The sequence below is a fragment of the Dreissena polymorpha genome, chromosome 16 (assembly GCF_020536995.1).
Source record: "Dreissena polymorpha isolate Duluth1 chromosome 16, UMN_Dpol_1.0, whole genome shotgun sequence".
In the NCBI taxonomy this organism is placed as follows: domain Eukaryota; kingdom Metazoa; phylum Mollusca; class Bivalvia; order Myida; family Dreissenidae; genus Dreissena; species Dreissena polymorpha.
The window spans coordinates 5,349,029-5,371,837 of NC_068370.1; the positions used below are offsets into that span (position 1 = coordinate 5,349,029).

At 35.6% G+C, this 22,809-nt stretch overlaps 2 protein-coding genes across 2 annotated transcripts; one reads left to right on the forward strand and one right to left on the reverse strand.

The window, feature by feature from the left end:
- Positions 1-631: 631 nt before the first annotated feature.
- On the reverse strand, positions 632-11,633 carry LOC127862905 (UDP-N-acetylglucosamine transferase subunit ALG14 homolog). Its single transcript, XM_052402178.1, has 6 exons — positions 11,420-11,633; positions 6,934-7,070; positions 6,056-6,178; positions 4,467-4,526; positions 2,156-2,399; positions 632-1,818 (listed from the first exon to the last, which is right to left on the reverse strand). The coding sequence occupies exons 1-5, from the start codon at positions 11,583-11,585 to the stop codon at positions 2,235-2,237; spliced, it is 651 nt and encodes a 216-aa protein (XP_052258138.1). The 5' UTR covers positions 11,586-11,633; the 3' UTR covers positions 632-1,818; positions 2,156-2,234.
- On the forward strand, positions 11,632-21,696 carry LOC127862904 (uncharacterized protein C6orf62 homolog). The gene is made up of 6 exons (XM_052402177.1): positions 11,632-12,294; positions 16,366-16,449; positions 16,660-16,749; positions 17,226-17,348; positions 19,317-19,451; positions 21,423-21,696. The coding sequence occupies exons 1-6, from the start codon at positions 12,154-12,156 to the stop codon at positions 21,546-21,548; spliced, it is 699 nt and encodes a 232-aa protein (XP_052258137.1). The 5' UTR covers positions 11,632-12,153; the 3' UTR covers positions 21,549-21,696.
- The last annotated feature ends 1,113 nt before the right edge of the window (positions 21,697-22,809 follow it).

The window sequence follows — 22,809 nt, forward strand, 5'->3', positions numbered from 1 at the left end:
TAAAATCCCTGAAAGTTTAGAATTTAGAATAATTAATATTGTCTTCTTAAATTACATATTCAAATGAATTTATTTTAAACAGCCACTTCAATTTCATTCTTTTCATCTTATAAGCAGATGACAGCCTTGGGTTAAGTTAATGTCTATCCCACCACAGTTGGACAGAGTAAGCAGTTACCTCCATAAGTATGCAAGTGTGTGTGTTGTACATTTATTGAGGTTGTATGGATTATCTCAAATATAGCAATGGCCCCCACATGTTGGGATATTAAAAATTACAGAAAATGACCCATTTCAGTGATGACACTGGGTCTTTTAGACCTGGAGTGAAGTATTTGGTATACTGCAACATTGCTTACCGGTAATAAGAAACTAAGTAAACTGGGATTATTGCATGTGCTAAGAAAGTCCCATATTAGCCTGTGCAGTCCGCACATGCTCATCAGGGACGACACTTTTCACCCAGACTAGATTTTCATATAGGAGAGACCTCTTTAAGACAAAAGATTCCATATAAACTGTGAGTGCAGTCCCTGATCATTTCCCGGGGATGACAATTTACGCACATGCATTAAACCAAGTTTGCCCAAAGCAGCTGATATCTGACAACACTTGAAAATAAAAATAAGAATCACTTTTCATAAACTTCATTTAACCTTCAAAGCCTTGTATGTAATATGCATGATTTAAGAATATAAATATTGCATACAGTATGATATTGTATTTTCAAAATGTACACATATGCTAGTGAAACATTTACCCTGATCTATATACTAGTCACCTGTTTATTTACAACAAAAACAATATGAAGCAAATATTATGACGCTGTATACAAATCAAACACTAGGCAAGAATAATACCCACCCACCCTAAATTGTTATTTGTTGTAACTCGCATACACAAACAATAAAATCTTATCAGCAATTTATAATCACAAGTCAATAGCAATAGTCTAGTCCTAAAAGAAATGAGTACACATAAAATAATATCAATATTTGTCCTAAAACTGTTACCTTTTATTGAGTACACAATATATATATTGAGTATATAGTTTTGATATATAAAATAATGCAAAACATTGACACAATAATTCCATCGACTTTAAGAACAAAACAATTGAATGATATCTGTTAAGTTACTGCCATACATTGATAATGTTAAATAAGAAAATAACAAAAACACACGACAACAAAAGCTGACTTAAGGTTCGTTAACATGGGCAAAAAAAAGGCCTAAAGCTCCAATCAATAAATACAATAATATAATTAGTGATATAATAAGTGAAGGAAGTATATTATGCAACAGTAGATACCATATATTCTCTTCTACATGCCCTCTCCCTAAGTTATACCCTCTCCATTAAAAAGTATACTTTAATGCGAAATAAATCAATGCTTTCATTTCTTAATCAGTCAGTATTCGATGTTTTGTATAAAACATGAAGCCTTATCACAAAGCTACTCTTTATTTGTATAAAAATGTCTTCAATCATTCTGGGGAAATCTAAATCTACTACTTTTGTAGAAACACATTATTTTAAAAAATTTAAGGAAATCTTATACTACTACATCCATATAAAAATATGTTTTAAATAATTCTTCGGAATTCTAAAGATACTACTTTTGTAGAAAAATGGTTTTTCAATAAATATGAGCAAATCTTATGACATCATGAGCCTTACACTGGGAAAACTGGGCTTAATGCATGTGTGTATAGTGCCCGATTAGCCTGTGCACAGGGACATCAGGAACGACAACTACTGCATAAACTGGATTTTTGCTAAGAAGATACTTCCTTTAAACTGTGCCTACTGCACAGGCTTATATGTGCCTACTGCACAGGCTTATCTGTGCCTACTGCACAGGCTTATCTGTGCCTACTGCACAGGCTTATCTGTGCCTACTGCACAGGCTTATCTGTGCCTACTGCACAGGCTTATCTGTGCCTACTGCACAGGCTTATCTGTGCCTACTGCACAGGCTTATCTGTGCCTACTACACAGGCTTATCTGTGCCTACTGCACAGGCTTATCTGTGCCTACTGCACAGGCTTATCTGTGCCTACTGCACAGGCTTATCTGAAATGCTCTAGCCCAGTCTTCCCAGAACGAGTCTCTCATAATCAGATCATAGCAAGTCCCGTGCCTTCTGCACAGGCTTATCTGAAATGCTCTAGCCCAGTTTTCCCAGAACAAGTCTCTCATAATCAGACCATAACAAGTCCCAAGTCCCATTCTACACAACACGCCCCATGTAGAGAGATTTTGGATACTTCTTCTGTAGTTGGGGCCACTGCACGATGACACTGTCGGCACAGTGGTACAGGATCTTGCCTGAGAGGGACATGCTGTCTACTCGACATATGCTCTCCACATAGACCAATTTCAACGGATAAAATAACTGAAACATATGAACATATATAGATTATATTAACCCTTTACCACTAAGATACGTATTTTGACACATTTGTAGTGCCTTAAAAAGTAACATTTAATTAAAGACCTTTCTTACTAAATTCAAACTTTAAAGGCTTCATTACCAACACTTAGATACTAATGAGCAGCAAACATCATATAACCTGAACAGACTGCGAGTTACTCGCAGGCTGTTCTGGTTTTATGTTGTTTGCACATAGCCTTTTTCACTTTGCTTCTGAGTGGGAAAGGGTTAAAGTGCAATAAAGACATTGCTTGACCAGAGTTTTACCTTAAATAAACATGAACTGGAAAGCAAATGCCTGTTGTGTCGATATTTCCTTATCCTTACATAATATTGAAATCTAGCCTTTCGAACTGCTTATGAACAAGTTGTTTACTTTAAAAAAAATTACATAAATAGTCATGACAGCCATCATATAAGCTTCGTCGTGCAAAAATGGGTCTTATGCCATTTTCAGCAAGCACAGCTGGTCAGTCTGATCAGAAGCTTTGCTCTCCCCTATTAAGTAACGCAAGATTTCTGACTGGGTAGCTCTTTTTCAGACTGCACGGATGCGCTGGCTGGTCTCGAGCTACACTGGCTGCATATGACATAAGACCCATTTTCAAATGACGCAGCTCATATCATCATTATGCAGCAAACTGCAATAATTGGTGGAAAAGCACCCATCACAAACTGCAATAATTGGTGGAAAAGCACCCATCACAAACTGCAATAATTGGTGGAAAAGCACCCATCACAAACTGCAATAATTGGTGGAAAAGCACCCATCACAAACTGCAATAATTGGTGGAAAAGCACCCATCACAAACTGCAATAATTGGTGGAAAAGCACCCATCACAAACTGCAATAATTGGTGGAAAAGCACCCATCACAAACTGCAATAATTGGTGGAAAAGCACCCATCACAATGAGTCTTTTTTAAAGGAGTTGTTCTTTAAAAGGACGTTTACCATCACACACGCCAAAGGCCAAACTTTGACCTTTGAAAGCTTCGTGCCATACATAATCTAATTTTAATGCTCTGGTGAAATAATAGATGCTTAAGGAATGGAAATATGTGAAGACAAGAGTTTATATTGTTATCAAAATTATGACACTTGTTAAAGCGGGTATATACGATTTTTTATATGTGTTTAATTGCAATATATTGATAAAATATGTTACAATAACACAAAATAGGCAAGAAAAATTATACATTAAAGCCGAATTTCATAAAATGCAGCAAAGACAAATTAGCGCCCCGAGCCGATAGTGACGTACATATTTTCCTACAATAACCGAAGCATTCGTCTTTGTATTAGGATCGGAGATAGTGTTCGTGTGTCGTATGAATAGATATCGTTGCAGGAATTCAAATAAACCGTTAAACTAAGTTTAGATGCACATCGTACATGTATGGTATACATGCTGGCGAATTCGGCTGTACAGCCGTTTTCAATTTCAGAATTAAATATCTGGCTTATTTCACATTTTTCGACACATGTTCTTCTTAACTTTTATTTTAATTTATATTGAAATATATATATAATAAGTTTTTTACACAGTTTATATAAATTCATAAATATTTGACAAAATCGTATATACCCGCTTTAAAAAAAAATATCTGACAGAAAAAATGTGACAAGTATAAGATTAGGACTTTATTTTACAAATAAAATATTTCTCGAAGAACAAATGTGTGCGAGTGTGTATGGAGATGTTTGTGATTGCATTTCAGGCCTGAACTGCATTATGTGAGGACCTGCCCCAGCACTCTAATCTAATTAATGGGACTCAGGAAAATTGGGACAAATTTGGAATTATGGCTGCAATTTCCAGATATTTTGTTTTAGCTTAAACAAATGCAAATTTGGTGTGGTCTTTTGCTGTTGGGGAAGTCCTAATACCCAGAGGAAACAACACCTGTGCAGTATGGTCACAACTAACAAGACTCACAACTACTTGCATGCCACTGGCATGGCCAAACCAGGTTGTCAGGTGAGAAGCAAGAGTAGTTTAAATGAACAGATCAGACAGATGTTTACCTTTAATATGAGACCTCCCAGGCACACTGGTATACATGTCCCTGGGCCATTACATAAAATCTGAAAAATGTTGAAAACAGCTGCATTGACAAGCATAAAATTTAAATAAAATGACAAAATATGGATGAAATAGCACATCGGAATAAAGTTCACAAGAATTTACATATGAAAATGACAGATAAAAATTTATAGTGTCTGTGCAAAGAATAAGATTCAACATGTAGGTATTGGACTAGCAATAAGAAATCAAAAGTTGATTGTCAAGATCAATAAATTTTGGAACAGATAACAATTATTTTTCTTTCAATTTTAATTTCTCATTGATGCTGATGCTCTCAGTTTTGGTTGTTCAAAGTATATGCAAATCATACCATATATAGTAAACTATGTAGCAGACCAGACATGTTTTAAATTGCATGCAGTGAACCTTAAGAAACCTTTTCTAGTTAGAGTTTTTCAAACAGGTATTTATATTATGGAATAAACACTAAATGTTGCAAATTACTGAAAAATAGAATACATTTATGACCAAAAAGAATACAAAACCTGTTTAACAATACTTTAAACATTTCACATGATAACCACACATATTCATTTTACTTGTTAAGTGATAAATAATGCATGTAGATGGTACTAACATTGTAAAGCATGTAACATGTATTATAGTTTTTAGCATACATGTAAACCTTTATTATAAAATAAATTGCAAAATAAGAGTCATTGTTTTGTTTTTTTACTTCTTACAATGGATGCATATTTATTGGGATTCAGCTCAACTGGACAGGCATGGGGGATCCCTTCCACAATTTCAAAATATGTCGAACCCTTTTTTGTCCTACATTAATGCTTTCATGAGAACAGAAACACCCAACATTTTTTATTGACTATACGATTTTATAGAGTAACACACAGTATTACTTGATATTAGCACAAATTGTTTTCAATAACACACCTTATGAAGAACATAAATGGATGATTTAATATAAGTAGAATCAGCACAATTAACCCTTTGCATGCTGGGAAATTTGTTGTCTGCTAAAATGTCGTCTGCTAAATTTCTAAAATTAGCATTTTCTTCGATTTTTTTCAAAGAATACTATCAGAATAGCAAACAGATTGGATCCTGATGAGACGCCACGTTCTGTGGCGTCTCATCTGTATCCAAACTGTTTGCAAAGGCCTTTAAAATTCGGTTCCCGCACTGAAAGGGTTAAGTCACTTGCAATGTACAAGTACAAAAGAGGTCACACTACCCTTTTCAAGCTCCTTTGGCATTTTTTTACTCTAAGTCTCTCATATTTGGTTTGTTCATAGAAAATAAAGACTATCGTATGAGAGTAAGAAGTAGCAATTTCTTTGGTTCTGATGGTAAAAAACAACTTTATTGTTTACGACAGTCCCAACATAACTTTGTTAATATAATGCTTTTGTTTTCAAGGTGTCAAAAACATTGATAAACACCATTAGCTGCAATTATCACATTAAAAAAATCTTATTATAGGTTTTATAAACCCTTCGCAACATGTTTTGAATTACCCTGGTATTATGGCAAATCGTTACAATACTTGATACATAATAACAACTCTTACAATATCTGGTCGTAACTTGAAGACCAAGGGTAGGGCATATACTGAGGCAACTATAGTTGACAGCACTGTCGTTATCCAGGACTGTTTAACCTCACGACTTCTAGGTATCTTGTAGATCCTATACTGAAAGAACCATTTTGAACAAGGCTTTACATTAAAATGCATAATCATATTTATCTGTGTTAAAAGTTGTATTTAACAAGACTATTGCCATCAATAAAAGTCCCCTACCGGTGAAACTCCACCATTTTCAGCAAAATTTCTAGTCTATTTGTTGCCATAGCAACCAGAATTCTCAGCGTAGGAACAAAATGACGTGCATAATCTCCATATTGCCATCTATCCATGTTTGAAGTTTCATGAAAAAATATGAAGAACTTTTAAAATTATTGCAGAATCCACCATTTTCAGCAATATTTCTAGTCTATTTGTTGCCATAGCAACCAGAATTATTGACGTAGGAACAAATTAAATGACGTGCATAATCTCCATATTGCCATCTGTCCATGTTTCAAGTTTCATGAAAAATATGAAAAACTTTTAAAGTTATCACAGGATCCAGAAAAGTGTGACAGACAGACTCACAGACGCACAGAGCGCAATCTTAACCATTTCATCGGTAGGGGACTGAAAAGAATAGTTTAAGCTGTTCATTAATGCAAAAATATCATTAAACATATCTAAGTCCAATTAAAATGTAACAACATTGTAACTTTTTTTATTGTGTAATAGTTATAACTATTCAACTGTGACATTATATAACTTTTTTTTTCAAATTTCAAGTAAGGTCTATCTTTATACCACTGACATTTAACTCAAAGGCATTGTCATATTATGACCACAACACTGTCAGCCATACAAATAAAACAACATATAACCATTATGTTTGCATCTTTCTCCAGTTTGTGTACTTTCTTTTCACTCATGACATCAGTGTTAGCCATGACGTAGTATCGAGGTTCATAGTGACTGCCTAGATGGCCCATCAATCTCAACAGCTCTGATGTGTGACCACCTGAAAATACTTGAGAGCTTAAAACTGAAGGCAGATTAGACCAGATATGTTGTAACACAGCTGTACTATTCTTCTTTTTTGATAGAACTAGCTAGATCTATTACATCATATGTCAGTGGCCAAACATAAAGATGCAACAGACACATTTGAAGATCCTATTGACTATGTGTAGTAGTTATCATATCTTCAACTTTTACTTTTAGAGTAAAGCAAGGGCTGTACCAAGACAGCGCTCAACTATTCTTCCGCTTTGATAGTGTAATGAACATTTTGTCAGTCACCTTATATAATACTTATGACAACATATTTCATCACAATGCCTAAAAGCAATCTCAAGTTGTTAAATGAAAAGATTATTTTCACTTTTAATCAACAAAATATCCTACAGTAGTATAAAAGAGTTAGTTTATTACAGTGTCATGAATGCTTCCCTTGAGATTAAGGGCCAAACAGCTTTGACAAACCAGCCACCTTTACTCCTAATTATATATTATTTATGCGAGATCTTTTACAGGAATGAACTTGGTTTTGTTAACTTATTTAACAAAAGGCCACAGATTGAGCCTTTTGTAAGACTTTTCATTTTGGACCTCCTGTTCTATGAACACCCTATAAAATTGACTAGGACATTGAAATGGTATATTCTGAAAACCTTCAATATAGCCATGAATGCATTTAGCAATTTCTAGCATTAGTTTAACCCTTTCCAGCTGCTTTTTGCCATAGTATTGAACACAAATTCTATAGTAATTTACAGTTAATGTTTAGGAATTTCTATGATCATTGAATTTTCTGTGATTTAAATTTGGACCAATGCTCCGAAATGTGAGGCTTCAAGTAAGTTTTGACACTTCCTTTTGTGAGTCTGCTGTATATATAAGGATTCTTGTAAGCAAGAAAGAAAGTTGCCTTTAAAAAGATAAAGCCAGTCAATAAACAATACCTGGTTCTATGTTTAGTGCATAAAGAAACTTCTGTGACTACGTTATTTAGTACTTATTAGACCTGCTTATGTATCGCAGCAATAAAGTGAAAACTAAGGCATTTAAGTTATAAAAGACACAGCTATGTTAGGGGTTAAATATTATATGCACATCAGCTTAGAATTTTCTTTTAAGATGATGTAGGATGTAACAAGAGGAAAACCACCTGTCCACCTGGTGACAACAAACCGAATTCACATGTGTCGGGAGCAGGAATCAAACCTGGATTGCAGAGATGATAAGCATGTGTAGCAACGTCTGCACTAAGCTTACAGCCATGTGCAGTGTAATTTGTATGTTTATTTCGAAGTTTATGAGGATCCTCCGAGCTTGAGGCTGCATCATGTGTGGATTTTAAATGTGTGAAAGCTGAGCACTCCTACCAATCAACTCACTAGATTCACAAAAGTTGGGAGGCATTTTGAATGCATTGTCCAGCTTTTTAGTTCCAACTTAAACTCAATTTACGTGTGATCTTGAGTTGGGCGGGGAACCCTACCTCAGTACAGTCGATTGGTGTATAGGGGATGTTAGTGAGTAACGGATAGCTTAAACGTTTTTTGCAAAATACTTTTATTTATGTTAAGATTTATAGTTTTCTATGAATTGAATACAAAAAGCCTATCATTGTTAAGTCGATTCATGTTTTTGTTGATGTGTTTCAATGTTTACAACTGTTTCTTTTTTCGAAAGCAAAACAAGGTCACGTTTTGTACGCATCGTTTTTGTGACGACAGGAAAAGTGCAGGCGAATGGTTTCTTGAATTTTGAAGATTTTGTTTGGTAAACATAATGTTCATTGATGTAATATTTTAGTATTATGTGTCCTTTACAAAAGTAAGAATGCTCAGAAACCAAATTGAAGCGTACCATATAAAATAAGCATCAAAGCTGCAACTCGGGATTTAGTGAATAACGGACATGTGGTGACCCATATTCAGGAATGTGGGTATTTTCTCAAAATAAATATGAACTCAATTGAAGTTGTCCAATACACATATGGTTAGTGTGTGGCTATGATATTAATAAGTGAAAACATCATTTTTAATGAAAAATAATCAAATTATAACGGAAAATCGATTTCTCTGAAAACATATTTTCCACAATCAAATCTATATATAGATTCAACTCAAAATGACGCGAATTAAGGGTGCATCGCTTTGAACAGCCATTACTTCATCAGTTGTGCAGCGATTTCCATGACCTTGGTCTTATTAAACGCAGAAATGAATTTCCTTTCTGGTACATATGTTGCAATTATTTTTTACAAATGCTGTGTCAAATTTCAAGAAATAACGCGATACACATGTAATCCGATAAAGACCTAAGCAATCCGGTAATGGCTGAATCAGTGCACCATGAAATTCGCGCTGTAAACAAATAATATTTTTCGGAAATTTAAAAACCGCTGGTATGTTTCAATAGGAAAGACATGTGTCTATCTAGGTTTAATGGTTTAATTACTGAATGCATGGTTTTTACGTTGAAATGAGACTCGAAGTCCTTAGCTATCCGTTATACACCAATCGACTGTACCGGTCTGGTATGATGAACACCAGGCAAACAGACTCACGTGGAACGGGGATTGAACCCAGGACTTCCAGATGAGAAGTCCGGCATGAGATCCTTGATCTAGTGACACTGATTTTCCAAAAGTCCTTAGACTCTGGTCAACTCCCATCAGATTGGACGAAGGCAAACGTCTCTCCTCAATTTAAAAAAGGTGACACTAGCGACCCAGCAAACTATAGGCCCATATCACTCACATGCGTCCTATGCAAACTACTAGAACACATTATCGCATCTAGCCTATCCACACACTTCACCAAACACAGCACACTTTATGAGCTGCAACACGGGTTTCGCGAAAGGCGGTTTTGTGAGACTCAGCTTGTAGAGTTAGTGGATGACTTAGCGAAAACTCTTGCATCAGGTAAACAGACAGATCTAATCCTACTAGACTTTAGTAAAGCCTTCGACAAAGTCAATCACCTCAAATTACTACATAAACTTAAGATACATGGTGCTTCTGACCAGACCACATCCTGGATCCAGTCCTTCCTAATCGGCAGATCCCAATCAGTCGTAGTAGATGGTACTAAGTCTGACCAAGTCCCAGTTACCTCTGGAGTGCCTCAGGGATCTGTCCTTGGCCCCCTCCTTTTCCTCCTATACATAAATGACCTCCCTTCCCTTGTTACATTCCAAGTTCGCCTCTTTGCTGATGACACTGCCATCTATCTTACAGTGACATCCGAGGCGGACTGTCAAAGGTTACAAGACGATCTCCATAAACTAGAGAAATGGGAAGAGCTATGGGACATGGAGTTTAACCCTTGCAAGTGCCAGGTTCTCCATGTCACACGGAATCGCAAGCCCATTGCGCACCAATACAAGCTTCATGGTCAAATCCTATCCCCAGTTAAGGACGCAAAATACCTTGTTGTTGACATTTGCCATGATTTAAATTGGAACACACATATCTCTAGGATCACAACAAATGCAAACAAAACATTAGGTCTCCTCAAACGTAACATCAAGACAAAACATGAAAGAGTCAAATCACTATCCTATCAAACACTAGTACGTCCCCAACTTGAATATGCTTCCCCGGTATGGTCACCACACACTCAGGTCAACAAACACAACATAGAAATGATTCAGCGGCGAGCAGTCAGATGGGTAAAAAATGACTACTCCCATTACACCAGTGTCACACAACTGCAAAATACACTTAACTGGCGCACCCTTGAGAACAGACGCATAGATGCCAAACTCGTCCTTTTCTACAAAGTCTACCGCCATCTTGTGGCCATATCCCTCCCATCTTATCTTGAAGTCCCAACCAGGTTAAACAGACACATGCATCCACTCAGTCTTCGTCAAGTCCATACAGGTTACGATTACTTTAAGTACTCTTTCTTCCCCCACACCACAGTATTGTGGAACAGGTTATCCCAACCCCGTCGCAATGCTGCCTGATCTTGAGAGCTTCAAGCAGGCAGTAGCCCAACTTAGCCCCTAAACCCATGGGAATTGTTTTTATCCATTTTTATCCCTTGTATACTATATGACTTTTAAATCTCCTAACAACCTAACAACACTATCCTTATTATTGTACAAATTCTTAATTTGCTGAAAGATATCTTTCTCAGCTTTTACTCTTTTACTTTACTAACAGCCAACGCGCACCCTGCCCATAATACTCGCGAGAGGCGTGAGGCAGTACTATGAGATAGATGGAAGCGCGTGTACCATTCACTGCGCTAACCGGACAGCCAATGTGCAGCTTAATTCTTTAATATTTGGTTAAATATATAGGTTTACATTTTATTCATAAATTAATATATTGTAACCCATTTGTACCTGAACCAATTACAGCAAGTATAGATGCCTTTAAATTTTTATCACGTGACACTGGTTGCGGTGGCAAGCAATTTTCACTGAATAGCAGATAAACAATGGCCAACACTCCAAATATAGCGACACATGTTGCTGCAATTACTCCAATAATTACAACAGTCGACTCCATCCTTTAGCTATGTTAGTGTCATTTGCAACCTTTTGCAATTATCATAAAACACAAATATGTTGAGATAATTCGGAAGTTTCGACGATTTCCGGTTCGAGAAACGAGCTAAAATTGGAAAAACGAAACGAAAAAATCTGGTCTTCGAGACCTTGTCAGGGAAATTCAACATGGCCTTGTTAATAAGAAACCATCTGCACCAGTCAGAATTACAATGTCGGACAATGATTTATTTTTCCAAGAACACTTAACGTAAAGTTCTGTTCTAGAGCATCTGGCTATTCTCATTTTTTTTGCAAGTTGAAGCGTTTTTGTTTTCATTTCTTAAATGTCTTAACCACGTTGTATGAGGGTGTAGAGCAATTGAGAAAACACGTTTGAGAAAATGGATATCCAGACTGTTGAAAAATGACTGAACATTGCTCAGTATAGATGTAAATATGTAGCTCAATATTTTAGTAGAATTGAGTATCGTACGTCTTAGTTTTAATTGTTGTGTATTGCACATGAGTGTAAATATTTGTTTATTGCATCAATTAATCAACATTCCCTCATAATTCAAACCAACACAATGTCAACTAATGTTGGAGATCCGTCAATGAGAAAGAGTCAGAGACTTGGCAGACTTCAAAAGCTCTTGCAAAAGAAACAAGAGTCATTAGCAGATCAATTCAACTTCAAGATGCTGGTCACTTTTCATTTTAAAGGAAAGGTAATTTTTCTGTTTTAATGTTTATTTCATGGAATTCTTCCATTTTTGTTAAATAACCGTCAATGAAATAAGCAGTGCATGTGAGCAAAGTCAATTTCTCATGTAATCAATTAAGGCAAATAAAAAGTAACATGTCCTTACAGACTCGATCAATTAAGGCAAATTAGAAGTTATGCCCGTACAGACTCCGCAAAACCACAGAAGGGCCTCTCAGACACATTGTTTGATCAGGCTAAGAATCTTATCAAACGTTTTCTTAAAAATCAGATTTGTATGCCAGTTTCCACAGGATTTTTGTCAGGCGCCCCGGGGCTGATAGGGGTCGTTTGGGAGGGGTGTCCCCTCCCAAAATTTAATTATTTTTTTATTTAACGTGTCAATAAACGTTCTGTGGTGCGTTATAACTCAAAGAAAAACAGCGTCAAAAGACGTCATTTGGTGCGCTATGACACTTCAAGAAAATCCCCAAGTCATTTAAAAAAAATTAGATTATTTATATTGTTTAATTGTTTTAAAACTTTCCCGCACAGATAGAAAAATCCCGACTCGAACGATTCCCCAATACATCCGTTTCAACCCAACTCTATTATTACTGTATACTTACTACTTTTCAAGTTTCTATTTATTACCTGATAATCCCGTTTATTCCGTTTTTATAAATCACTTTCTGGTAAATATTTACGATAAAAGCTCTCAATTATTTCTTTAACACAAAACTCGCCATTTTTTTATAGTATCAAATAAATTTTAAGTGACTATTTATTGATTTGATGAAATATTGCCTCTGAACATGCCTCAATCCCCTGACATTTTGTGTGCTTGTTAAAACGCTCAATACACGCACAATACACATGACGCGACGTTGTACATGCTGCATAATTTTCGCGCTCTTTTTAATTGAGAAAGATTCGACACACAAAAAATTTGTACTGCTAATTTGAAGCAAGAATATTTAAACGTTGCGGTAGCATTTACATTCGAAAGTGTGTTTCGGATTAAAAACGCGTTAACATCGACTTACAGGAATGGGTTTCGGATTCCAAATTTAATTATACCATTTGAGATTTCAACAAATATTTACATTTGCGTTATGAATTCAACGATAATTTGTTTAAACATTTTACGAGTCGAATAAATGTTTTGATGGAATTATGCATGAAATTCACGTTGTCCACGAGGATTACGGCCGGTTGCCATCATCAGTCTTCTAAGTATTGATTATCGGACGAAACATTTACAAGTGTGCGTAATTAATTCAACAAAAATTTGTTAAAGCGCATTGCGTGTCGAATAAATGTCAGAAAAACAAGTACTGTACTAGTTACTGGTTTTATATTACGTAAATGGTTTAACTTCTTGCTAATCAAGCTGCGATAAACTCTTACTTTTTTTCAATCAAAAATAATAGTCGATAGTTAACACCGCCCTCATAATATTCACGTAACCAATTGGACGATGAACATCACCGTTTGACGACTGGAAAGTTACCTCATAAATCCTTGTCAGCATTTAAATGACTGTGTAATGTGGCTAGAATAATCAATACGCGCGTCTTATCAGTGGATTATCCATTTGCCCATGTGGTGTTTATGGTGATTACTTGTGAAAGTAGGTACTGGGTGCTCTTTAAAAACAGGGAATATTGATACACTGATAGAGAAACCTTGATTTTGCTGACAATCTTCACTTTCTTTTACTGAAAAATACACTGATCGGAAAATTTCAAGCGATCGGAAATTTCAAGCGCTCCGGGGACTCTGATTTCAAAATTCAAGCGCCCCTGCGAGGGATCGTTAAATGGCCTGTGGAAAGCCCTGTATGCTCGTAACATACCTGTGAAATTCTGAAATTTCTTTCCAGATATTGTGGCTGACAGCATTGAATTTCTTTTTGTCGGACATTTTTAGCTCACCTGAGCACAACGTGCTCATGGTGAGCTTTTGTGATCGCTTTTTGTCCGTTGTACGGCGTCAACATCTTTGTAAACTCTCTAGAGGCCACATTTATTGTCCAATCTTCATGAAATTTGGTCAAAAGATTGGTTTCAATGATATCTTGGATGAGTTCGAAAATGGTTACGTTTGCTTGAAAAACATGGCTGCCAAATGGCGGGGCATTTTTCCTTATATGGCTATAGTAAAATCTTGTTAACACTCTAGAGGCCACATTTATTGTCTGATCTTCATACAACTTGGTCAGAAGATTCATCCCAATAATATCTTGGACGAGTTCGAAAATGATTCCGGTTGGTTGAAAAACATGGCCGCCAGGGGGCGGGGCATTTTCCTTATATGGCTTTAGTAAAACCTTGTTAACACTCTAGAGGCCACATTTATTGTCCATTCTTGATGACATATGGTCAGAAGATTTGTCTTAATGATATCTTGGATGAGTTCAAAAATGGTTACATTTGCTTGAAAAACATGGCCGCTAAGGGGCGGGGCATTTTTCCTTATATGGCTATATGAGGCTATAGTTAAATCTTGTTAACACTCTAGAGGCCACATTTATTGTCCGATCTTCATGAAACTCAGTCAGAAGATTCATCCCAATAATACATTTGTATCTTTGACGAGTTCAAAAATGATGCCGGTTGGTTGAAAAACATGGCCACCACGGGGGCAGGACTATTTTCCTTATATGGCTATAGAAAAAACTTGTTAACACTCTAGAGGTCACATTTATTTTTCGATCATCATGAAACTTGGTCAGAATATTTGTCCCAATGATATCTTGGACGAGTTCAAAAATGATGCCGGTTGGTTGAAATAACATGGCCACCACATGGCTCAACATTAACCTAAAAACCAATTTGCCCTGTCGGGCAAGTACCTCGAAAATCTAGTTGCCCTGAACGTAAAGCCACTTGCCCAAACATGAAATATCACATTAACGGTAAACCTCATATTTTTTTATAAAGATTAAAATGATACACTTCAAAACCTTTTTTATTTTTGCACATTTAACAAAATGATTACAGCAATTAAAGTCTAATTTAAGTCTAAATTAAATGCACTTTGTTCTTTTTTGCACTTGCCCGGGTGGACAACTAGATTATAAAATAACTTGCCCGGACCTAACTTTTACTTGCCAGGGGCAATAGGACAACTGTTAATGTTGAGCCCTGCACCACGGGGGCAGGGCTATTTTCCTCATATGGCTATAGTAAAACCTTGTTAACACTCTAGAGGTCACATTTATTTTTCGATCATCATGAAACTTGGTCAGAAGATTTGTCCCAATGATATCTTGGATTAGATCGAAAATGGTTTGGGTTGCTTAAAAAACATCACCCAGGGGCAGGGCATTTTTCCTTATATGGCTATATATGACTATAGTAAAACCTTGTTACTTCTAGAGGCCACATTTATTGTCCAATCTTCATGAAATTTAGTCAGAAGATTGGTCGCAATGATATCTTGGATGAGTTCGAAAATAATTATGTTTGCATTAAAAAAATGGCTTCCAAGGGGTGGGGCATTTTTCCTTATATGGCTATAGTAATATCTTGTTGACACTCTAGAGGCCACATTTACTGTCCGATCTTCATGAAACTTGGTCAGAAGATTCATCCCGATAATATCTATGACGATTTTAAAAAATGATGCCGGTTGGTTGAAAAACATGGCTGCCAGGGGGCGGGGCATTTTTCCTTATATGGCTATAGTAAAACCTTGTTAACACTCTAGAGGCCACATTTATTTTCTGATCTTTGTGAAACTTGGTCAGAAGATTCGTCCCAATAATATCTTGGTTTCTCAGGTGAACGATTTTGGGCCTTTCAGGCCCTCTAGTTTTTTGGAGTGATTTGTCTGATGAAAGGCTTTGTGGAGGCTGTTTGTGTACCTAAATTGAAGCAAGCTCTGATAAAAATTTACCAGTATTATGATATGTTTGATCATTGTGTGATAAGTAATGCTGCATTTAAACAATATTCCACTATCAAAATTGCAGATCTCTTGGTTTTATGTGTATTGCATACTTCTTGTATATTTTTTGTTCTTGTATTTTTTATAGATTTTCAATGTAGAATCCAAGAATATTCTTCAAAAGTGATATTTTGTCATTCAGAAAAGTAATGCAGTATTCCAAGTGGACAATGTACATCCGGTTATGACAAACAATTATGAAGATTGCATTATGCAAGGAGTAAAGGTAAATAATGTTTTAATCATGTTTGCATATTTGAACCCAGATTATTGTTTATACTTTCTATGCCATGTCATTGACCGCGTATTCTTAATATTTCCCCAGGATTTTCAAATACATAATGGATTCCTAGTTTAGATGGATTTTTTACCTTATATCATGAAACTTCAAAATTTAATTTTTAAATACTTAAGTGCTTGAATGTTATAAATATAGGATGAAGCATATTCTGAGGAGAGCATGAGAGAGTTGCTTGAGAAAGACACAGTGCAGTTCCACGCCCCGAAGTGGCAGTCACTGAGGAGGGTAAGAAGTTTGATATAGGAAATGAGCAAATGCTGTTCTTTCAAATAAGTGTTTGAGATGATTTATTTATAAATGTAAATAAGCGCTACTTTCCCTAGTTCGAACATAACCCATAATTTGTTAACTCAATCCTTGATTTGCAAAATGCAACAAAAATGTTTTAATATTGGTTTGTTAATGAGTTATCATCAATCTGAATCAGAAGAAATATTAGCATTTTTGCATTGCTTTTCATCAATAATTTAGCAAAAAAACTAGTATTTCTGGCATAGTGTTTAAAATACCCAACAAATAAAAAAGGTGCCTTAGTTTTTGCCATTTAAACTAGTTCAAATATAACAACTTGATACAGTCACTCTTCTAGTATTATATTATATTGACTGTATAAATTTATTGATCTATGTTGATCATCAGTGTGGGATTTAAAACAGGGTCTTCTATGGTTTCTATGATGGCAGATGTTAACTTATCTTCAGGATCTGTATGGCAGCACTACCAACGTGGATTATTTCATATGGCCACGGAATGATGTTGAGAAGATTGAATGCTCACTGTTTTCAAAGTGGAAGGAGGACATTGGACCATATAGAAAGATTGAGGTAATGCTTTGTCAATAAAAAAAATTGCATATTTGCATGAGCGTAAAATAGGCTTCTTATAAACGTCATTTTCATTTGTCGGAGATAACACAAACCCTCTTGTTTATACTGCACAAAATGAGAGACATTTTCCCACTCACCAAAAAAGCAGCAATCCAAGCCATATTCCTAAGGTGTTTTTCTAGTTTTGTTAACAGATCAGTGTAAGGCTTTAAACCTTGTTAAATTTTTATACGCCCATTTTTCAAAACGGGACGTATTATAAGATCACCCTTGGCGGAGGGCGACGGCGTCAACAGCAGTGTCCGCTCTTTAATTCAAATAGTTTTCATCAGATCTTCACTAAACTTGGCCAGAAGTTGTATCTAGACAATATCTAGGTCAATTTCGAATATGGGTTATGTGGGGTCAAAAACTAGTTCATGTGGTCACTTAATGCATTTCAATTTAGCATGGTGTCCACTATCTAATTGAAGTAGTTTTCCTCTGATCTTCACCAAACTTTGTCAGAAGTTGTATCTAGACAATATCTAGGTCAATTTCGAATGTGGGTCATGTCGGGTCAAAAACTAGGTCATGGGGGTCACTAAGTGCATTTCAAGGATTTAGCGTGGAGCAGAGGTCCAGATAAGATGCGTATTTGCGTAAAATACGCATGAAAAAAAAGAAAATACGCATGGCTTAAAATTTTGTAGAGTAAAAAAACTCCTGGCTAAATTCGGATTACGTATCGTGTGCAATTTCAATGCGTATTAGCCGTTTATACATGAATATAAGTTCATGTAATCATGACTGGTTCCCGTCATTGTGTCCACACCAGTAAAAACGTAGTGACATCACCATCTATGTACAGAATGTGGTTCCCGACCTAATTTACTCCTCAGTCAGAACGGTATCATTTCATTTTGGCCCACGATAAAGGCTGATGTTGACACAACGGACTCTCCGCTGCATTTTTGAAAATCGATATACGCTAATGGTGAAAACATTTGACATCACATTGGAAAAAAAAAACAAATCGCCCAACTTCAAGCATATAAGTTTTGCTATCAGTTCATCTCTTGTGTGGCACGATGGAAAAACCTTTTTCCTTCAAGCACTTTTTAAATGGCAGCCGTAATACACATATATAATAAACAAGTTTTACGGATACCACCCGCTTACCATTCAGATAATGTAACTAAGCACATGTTTAAACTGTTAGATATATTAAAATCCGGTTTGCAATGAATGAATCCACTAGAATCATTATGTAATGAGAAAACTTGCTGCTTGCTTGTTTTTCATATGACCGTCACGATCTGTGCCGCCCTGACCGGCAGTCCCGAAAGCGCTTTTCTTTTTGTGACATGTTCAGCAGCGTCTGCATGTTTTGTGTTTTATTGTCATGTAAATAAAACAAAAATTAATGGTGAGCCAGTTATAAATGGTCGATCTCTATTAAGTCGACATCGTCAATAGTAACACCAGAAAAAATTGTACGCCCTATTATTGACAGTATATTAAATAAAACAAAAGTTATTGCTTTATTGTGTACAAAACTGCTTGTAATAGCAAGTTAACACTACAAGTACAATTTATTATTAATTCAGGTCCTTTGAACATTAATACTCCTTAAAATTATCGGATTATGATTTTTACTCATCAATTAAAAAATTCATGAGTGAAATACCCCTCGGCTGAAAAAATTATCTGGAGCTCTGGCGTGGAGTCTGCTCTCTAATTGAAATAGTTTTCTTAACCAAATTTGGTCAGAAGTTGTGTATGATATTTAAGTCAAGTTCAATATGGGTAAAGTTATGTGTTGCTTAATTTTCAAAAATAGGTTATTTTGCCACTCTAATGGTAAAGTTATCAAGTTGACCAAAACCTTAAAACTGGCATATCGTGTGACAGTTTGGTACTCTTGTTTTTATTGACATGCATGAAAAATAATATTATGGTTATTTATTGCTTCACACTTTGCAGGTCAACTTTGAGTTTCTCTACAGCGACATCGACAAGCAGGCAGTGTACCTGGCTTCCAGCAAAAATGACACTGGTCTGATCATTGCTAATCCAGAGCAGAATGTGTTCCTCTTCACAGATAGACTGAAATTACAGGTGAGCTGTGCAAGGTTTGCTTTGTGAGCATTTAAAAAATACTTTTAAAATGTGATCAAATGTGCAGGACATTTTTTTACATATAAAAGTGCTGAAAATGATGGAATAAAGATTTCGCTTAAAATGGATGTACAAATGTATATGAATTGATATTTGTTTTAATTGTTGATGAATCAAAAATTGAAGTGTTATCATAAAGATATGCATGAAATGTTAATAATAAATTGAGTGTCTGTAATAAGTGAATTAGATTCCCGCTGTAGTTCCAAGCGGATATTATATTTTCTTGAGTCTTGTAAGAGGTAGCTCAACATTAACATCCTCAATGGCACAACAAATAGCCATGTTTTGATATGCCTCTCGTTTACGTGACTTAATGCATGGGCTAGTGTTTTTCCCAGGAGGGCAAAGGGGCATGGCGCATTACTTTTAAAAAGGGCATTTTGGCGCGCAGTTTAGGCAAAAAAGGGCAAAAACGTACTCTGAATACCTGAATTACGGGGAAACATGTAATCACATCAGAAGCAGTTGTGGAAAAAATAACATATAAACAAGCACATTTAATTGTAATAGATGTATTTAACTTACTATGATTTATATTAATATATTTACCTTGCAATGTACATTTAAGTTCCATGCTGTTTCAATAAAATGTACAGCACGACAAACATAATAAAGCAATATATGCATATGAATCTGATTATACACAGATCCACTAACATATAAATGAAACCATGTTTGTCTTATCCCATTTTCTAACAATAATCTTGACAGATGTTTAAAATAACATTGCGAGTAAATTGATGGCTAACAATATGCAAACACTCTTTCCGTGACATACATCCACCGAGTAGATTACAAATAAATAAATAATGTTGTTGCTATCTAAAACATTTTTATGCATCGTTGATCATCACAGACATTTCATTAATTCCTTCTTAATGTATAATCTACATCGTTAATTCGATCGTTTACGACGTTATTTGCCATTTTTGCCGAGTCACAATTTAATTCTGTATTGTCCGCCATGTTGATAAAATGTCAAATGATGTAAGCGACAGGTGCGCATAGCAACGTTAAATTGTATACACGATTCTCATTTTGATTTTGTTAAATTAGTATACGTCTCAGTAATTATTTCAATAGTTAGATCTAATTATCTTAAAGACGAAAACGATAAAGAATAAATTTGTTTGTGATTTTAATTGTAATTATGCGTAAAAATATATGTTTTGATATAACTGAATAATGCATGCAATGCACAATTGCCATGAGAATAACATCGAGTTTTTCATCAAAATTCTCCGAAGTAATGATTTTATCGTGGAGGAGTACACATTGCCCACCGAAAAGTGTGCTTGGTATAACATAGCCTCCGGCATTATCGATTGATACTGACACGGGGTTGGTCACGCATGACTAATTCACAGCTTTGGAGCATCAGTAAGACCTACCTATAAATCGAGCACTGTAATAGATTAAATCTGCTCAATTAATATGGTCGATTAGACGTTGACGTCTCTCGAGTAAATCAAGCACAGTCCGGGCGTCACAGACAATCAAGGAAGCTGATTTTGCGGACCAAGTTAGATTGTAAGGCAATTAAGATCGATAAGGGTGCGTGGCGAAATTTGCCTTTGAAAAGAAGGGCGCGTGGCGAAATTTGCCTTTGAAAAGGGCAGAGTGGCGATCGGGGAGGGCGGCGTGGCTTTTCTCCACGCTAAAATGGCCTGGGAAAAACACTATGGGCCTAAAGTGTGATCCCAGGTGAGCCTGTAGAGTCTGCACAGTCTTATCAGGGACGACACTTTCCACCTAGAAGTGATGTTTGTTTATAAGGGACTTCCTTTAAATGAAAAGTACCTTTTAAGCAAAACTGTCGTCCCTGATAAGCATATGCAGACTGCACAAGCTAATCTGGGTCAACACTTTATGCACATGCATTTGGCCTACTTTCTGTTAATGTTTCAGTCCCACACGCGAGAGGTCACGATTCTGAAACTGTGCTGCCTGTGTGTGTACCTGCCTCAAGACCAGCTCACAGCCTGGGGCCTGCAGACACTCGATCAAACACGGTCCGCCCTCCAAGCTGTATAAACATTCAGTCAAAAGACTGTTTGCCCAATGGCCAAACAAATTTTACAATTTGCTGAATAGAAAAACTCAAATTATTAAATATTTTGAGAAAAAAAAGTCATTTTATTTTGCGATTTTCCCACCAACAACATTAAAAGATACAAGTTAAACAGGTTAAAGATAACAAGGAAATAAAAAAAAAACAGGTGTATAAATATCTGTTCTGCATCATACATGTTTTAGGATTAAGGTCATGGATGATCAACAAATACACATATTTGATATTTTAAGCCCTATATTATGTGGTACTTTTTAAAATCATTGATGATATGTAAACTGTTTAAAAAAAAAGAGAAAGACATGCAAATTAATTAATTGTGCATAGGTGGTCACAAGCCAAAAACTTAATGAAGACTTATAGTTATTTGTCTTGTTATATTTTATCATAAAAGCAATTTTCTGCAACGAATACAAACGCCATGTAAAGACTTTTTGTAAATACTATTTTTGAATTATCAAAATAAAAAAAAGCATAACGATTTTGTGTTTTATTTATTAGCATATCATCACATTTTAATGAAATATTTCATCATGCTCCACTTTTAAGGGATGTGAGAATTTCTGCACAAGTATTTAAAAAACGTGGCCATATTTCAGAAATATCTTGTCTTTATTTTAAAATCGTTTCACCTTATTTTAATCAGAAGTTTGATCCAGTTTTCTAGCTTAGTATTCTTTATTTTAAGGAGATTTCTTAAGGTACTTAGAAGTTGAACTCAGAGCTCGAAATTAACACTCGCACACTCGCAAAATGCGAGTAAAAAATACCGATTGCGAGTTTTAAGCCACTAGTATTTTTTTGCGAGTAAATAAATAGTGAAAAGAAATGAGTAGGTATAATGCTGCTCGACGTCATGATCGCTAAATCTTAGGTAAATTTATAGAACGCCCAAGTACCCTTATGTGTAAGCGCGCACCTTGTATGTAGACTGGTATATACAGATACGCGGATGGTATTGGTACAAAGGAAGTGAAACAGTCGAATATTCACACATGTTAATTGAAGTGAAAAATAACTTGTCACTTTATTCCCACAGACGGAAATAACTCAAAATATACATAATACAAAAGATAAAGCAAAGTTAACTGTTTAGTTAGAAAGAACGGATTTTAAATCCTTCTACGTGAAATCACTGTTTAAATCCTTCTAAACAGTGAATTAGTGGGAAAAATAACTTAAAATAAGACTAGAACTTGTTGTAGATGAAGATGGTCAATCAAC

Excerpts from the sequence above, each read along its gene's own strand:
- LOC127862905 (XM_052402178.1), bottom strand. The coding sequence starts at position 11,585 with ATGGAGTCGACTGTTGTAATTATTGGAGTAATTGCAGCAACATGTGTC. Across the intron at positions 6,179-6,933 it reads AGAAAGATGCAAACATAATG|TATAGGATCTACAAGATACC; the intron begins GTTATATGTTGT and ends TGGTTCTTTCAG. Across the intron at positions 2,400-4,466 it reads TGGGAGGTCTCATATTAAAG|TTATTTTATCCGTTGAAATT; the intron begins GTAAACATCTGT and ends CATATGTTTCAG.
- LOC127862904 (XM_052402177.1), top strand. The coding sequence starts at position 12,154 with ATGTCAACTAATGTTGGAGATCCGTCAATGAGAAAGAGTCAGAGACTT. Across the intron at positions 16,450-16,659 it reads GCATTATGCAAGGAGTAAAG|GATGAAGCATATTCTGAGGA; the intron begins GTAAATAATGTT and ends TTATAAATATAG. Across the intron at positions 17,349-19,316 it reads GACCATATAGAAAGATTGAG|GTCAACTTTGAGTTTCTCTA; the intron begins GTAATGCTTTGT and ends CACACTTTGCAG.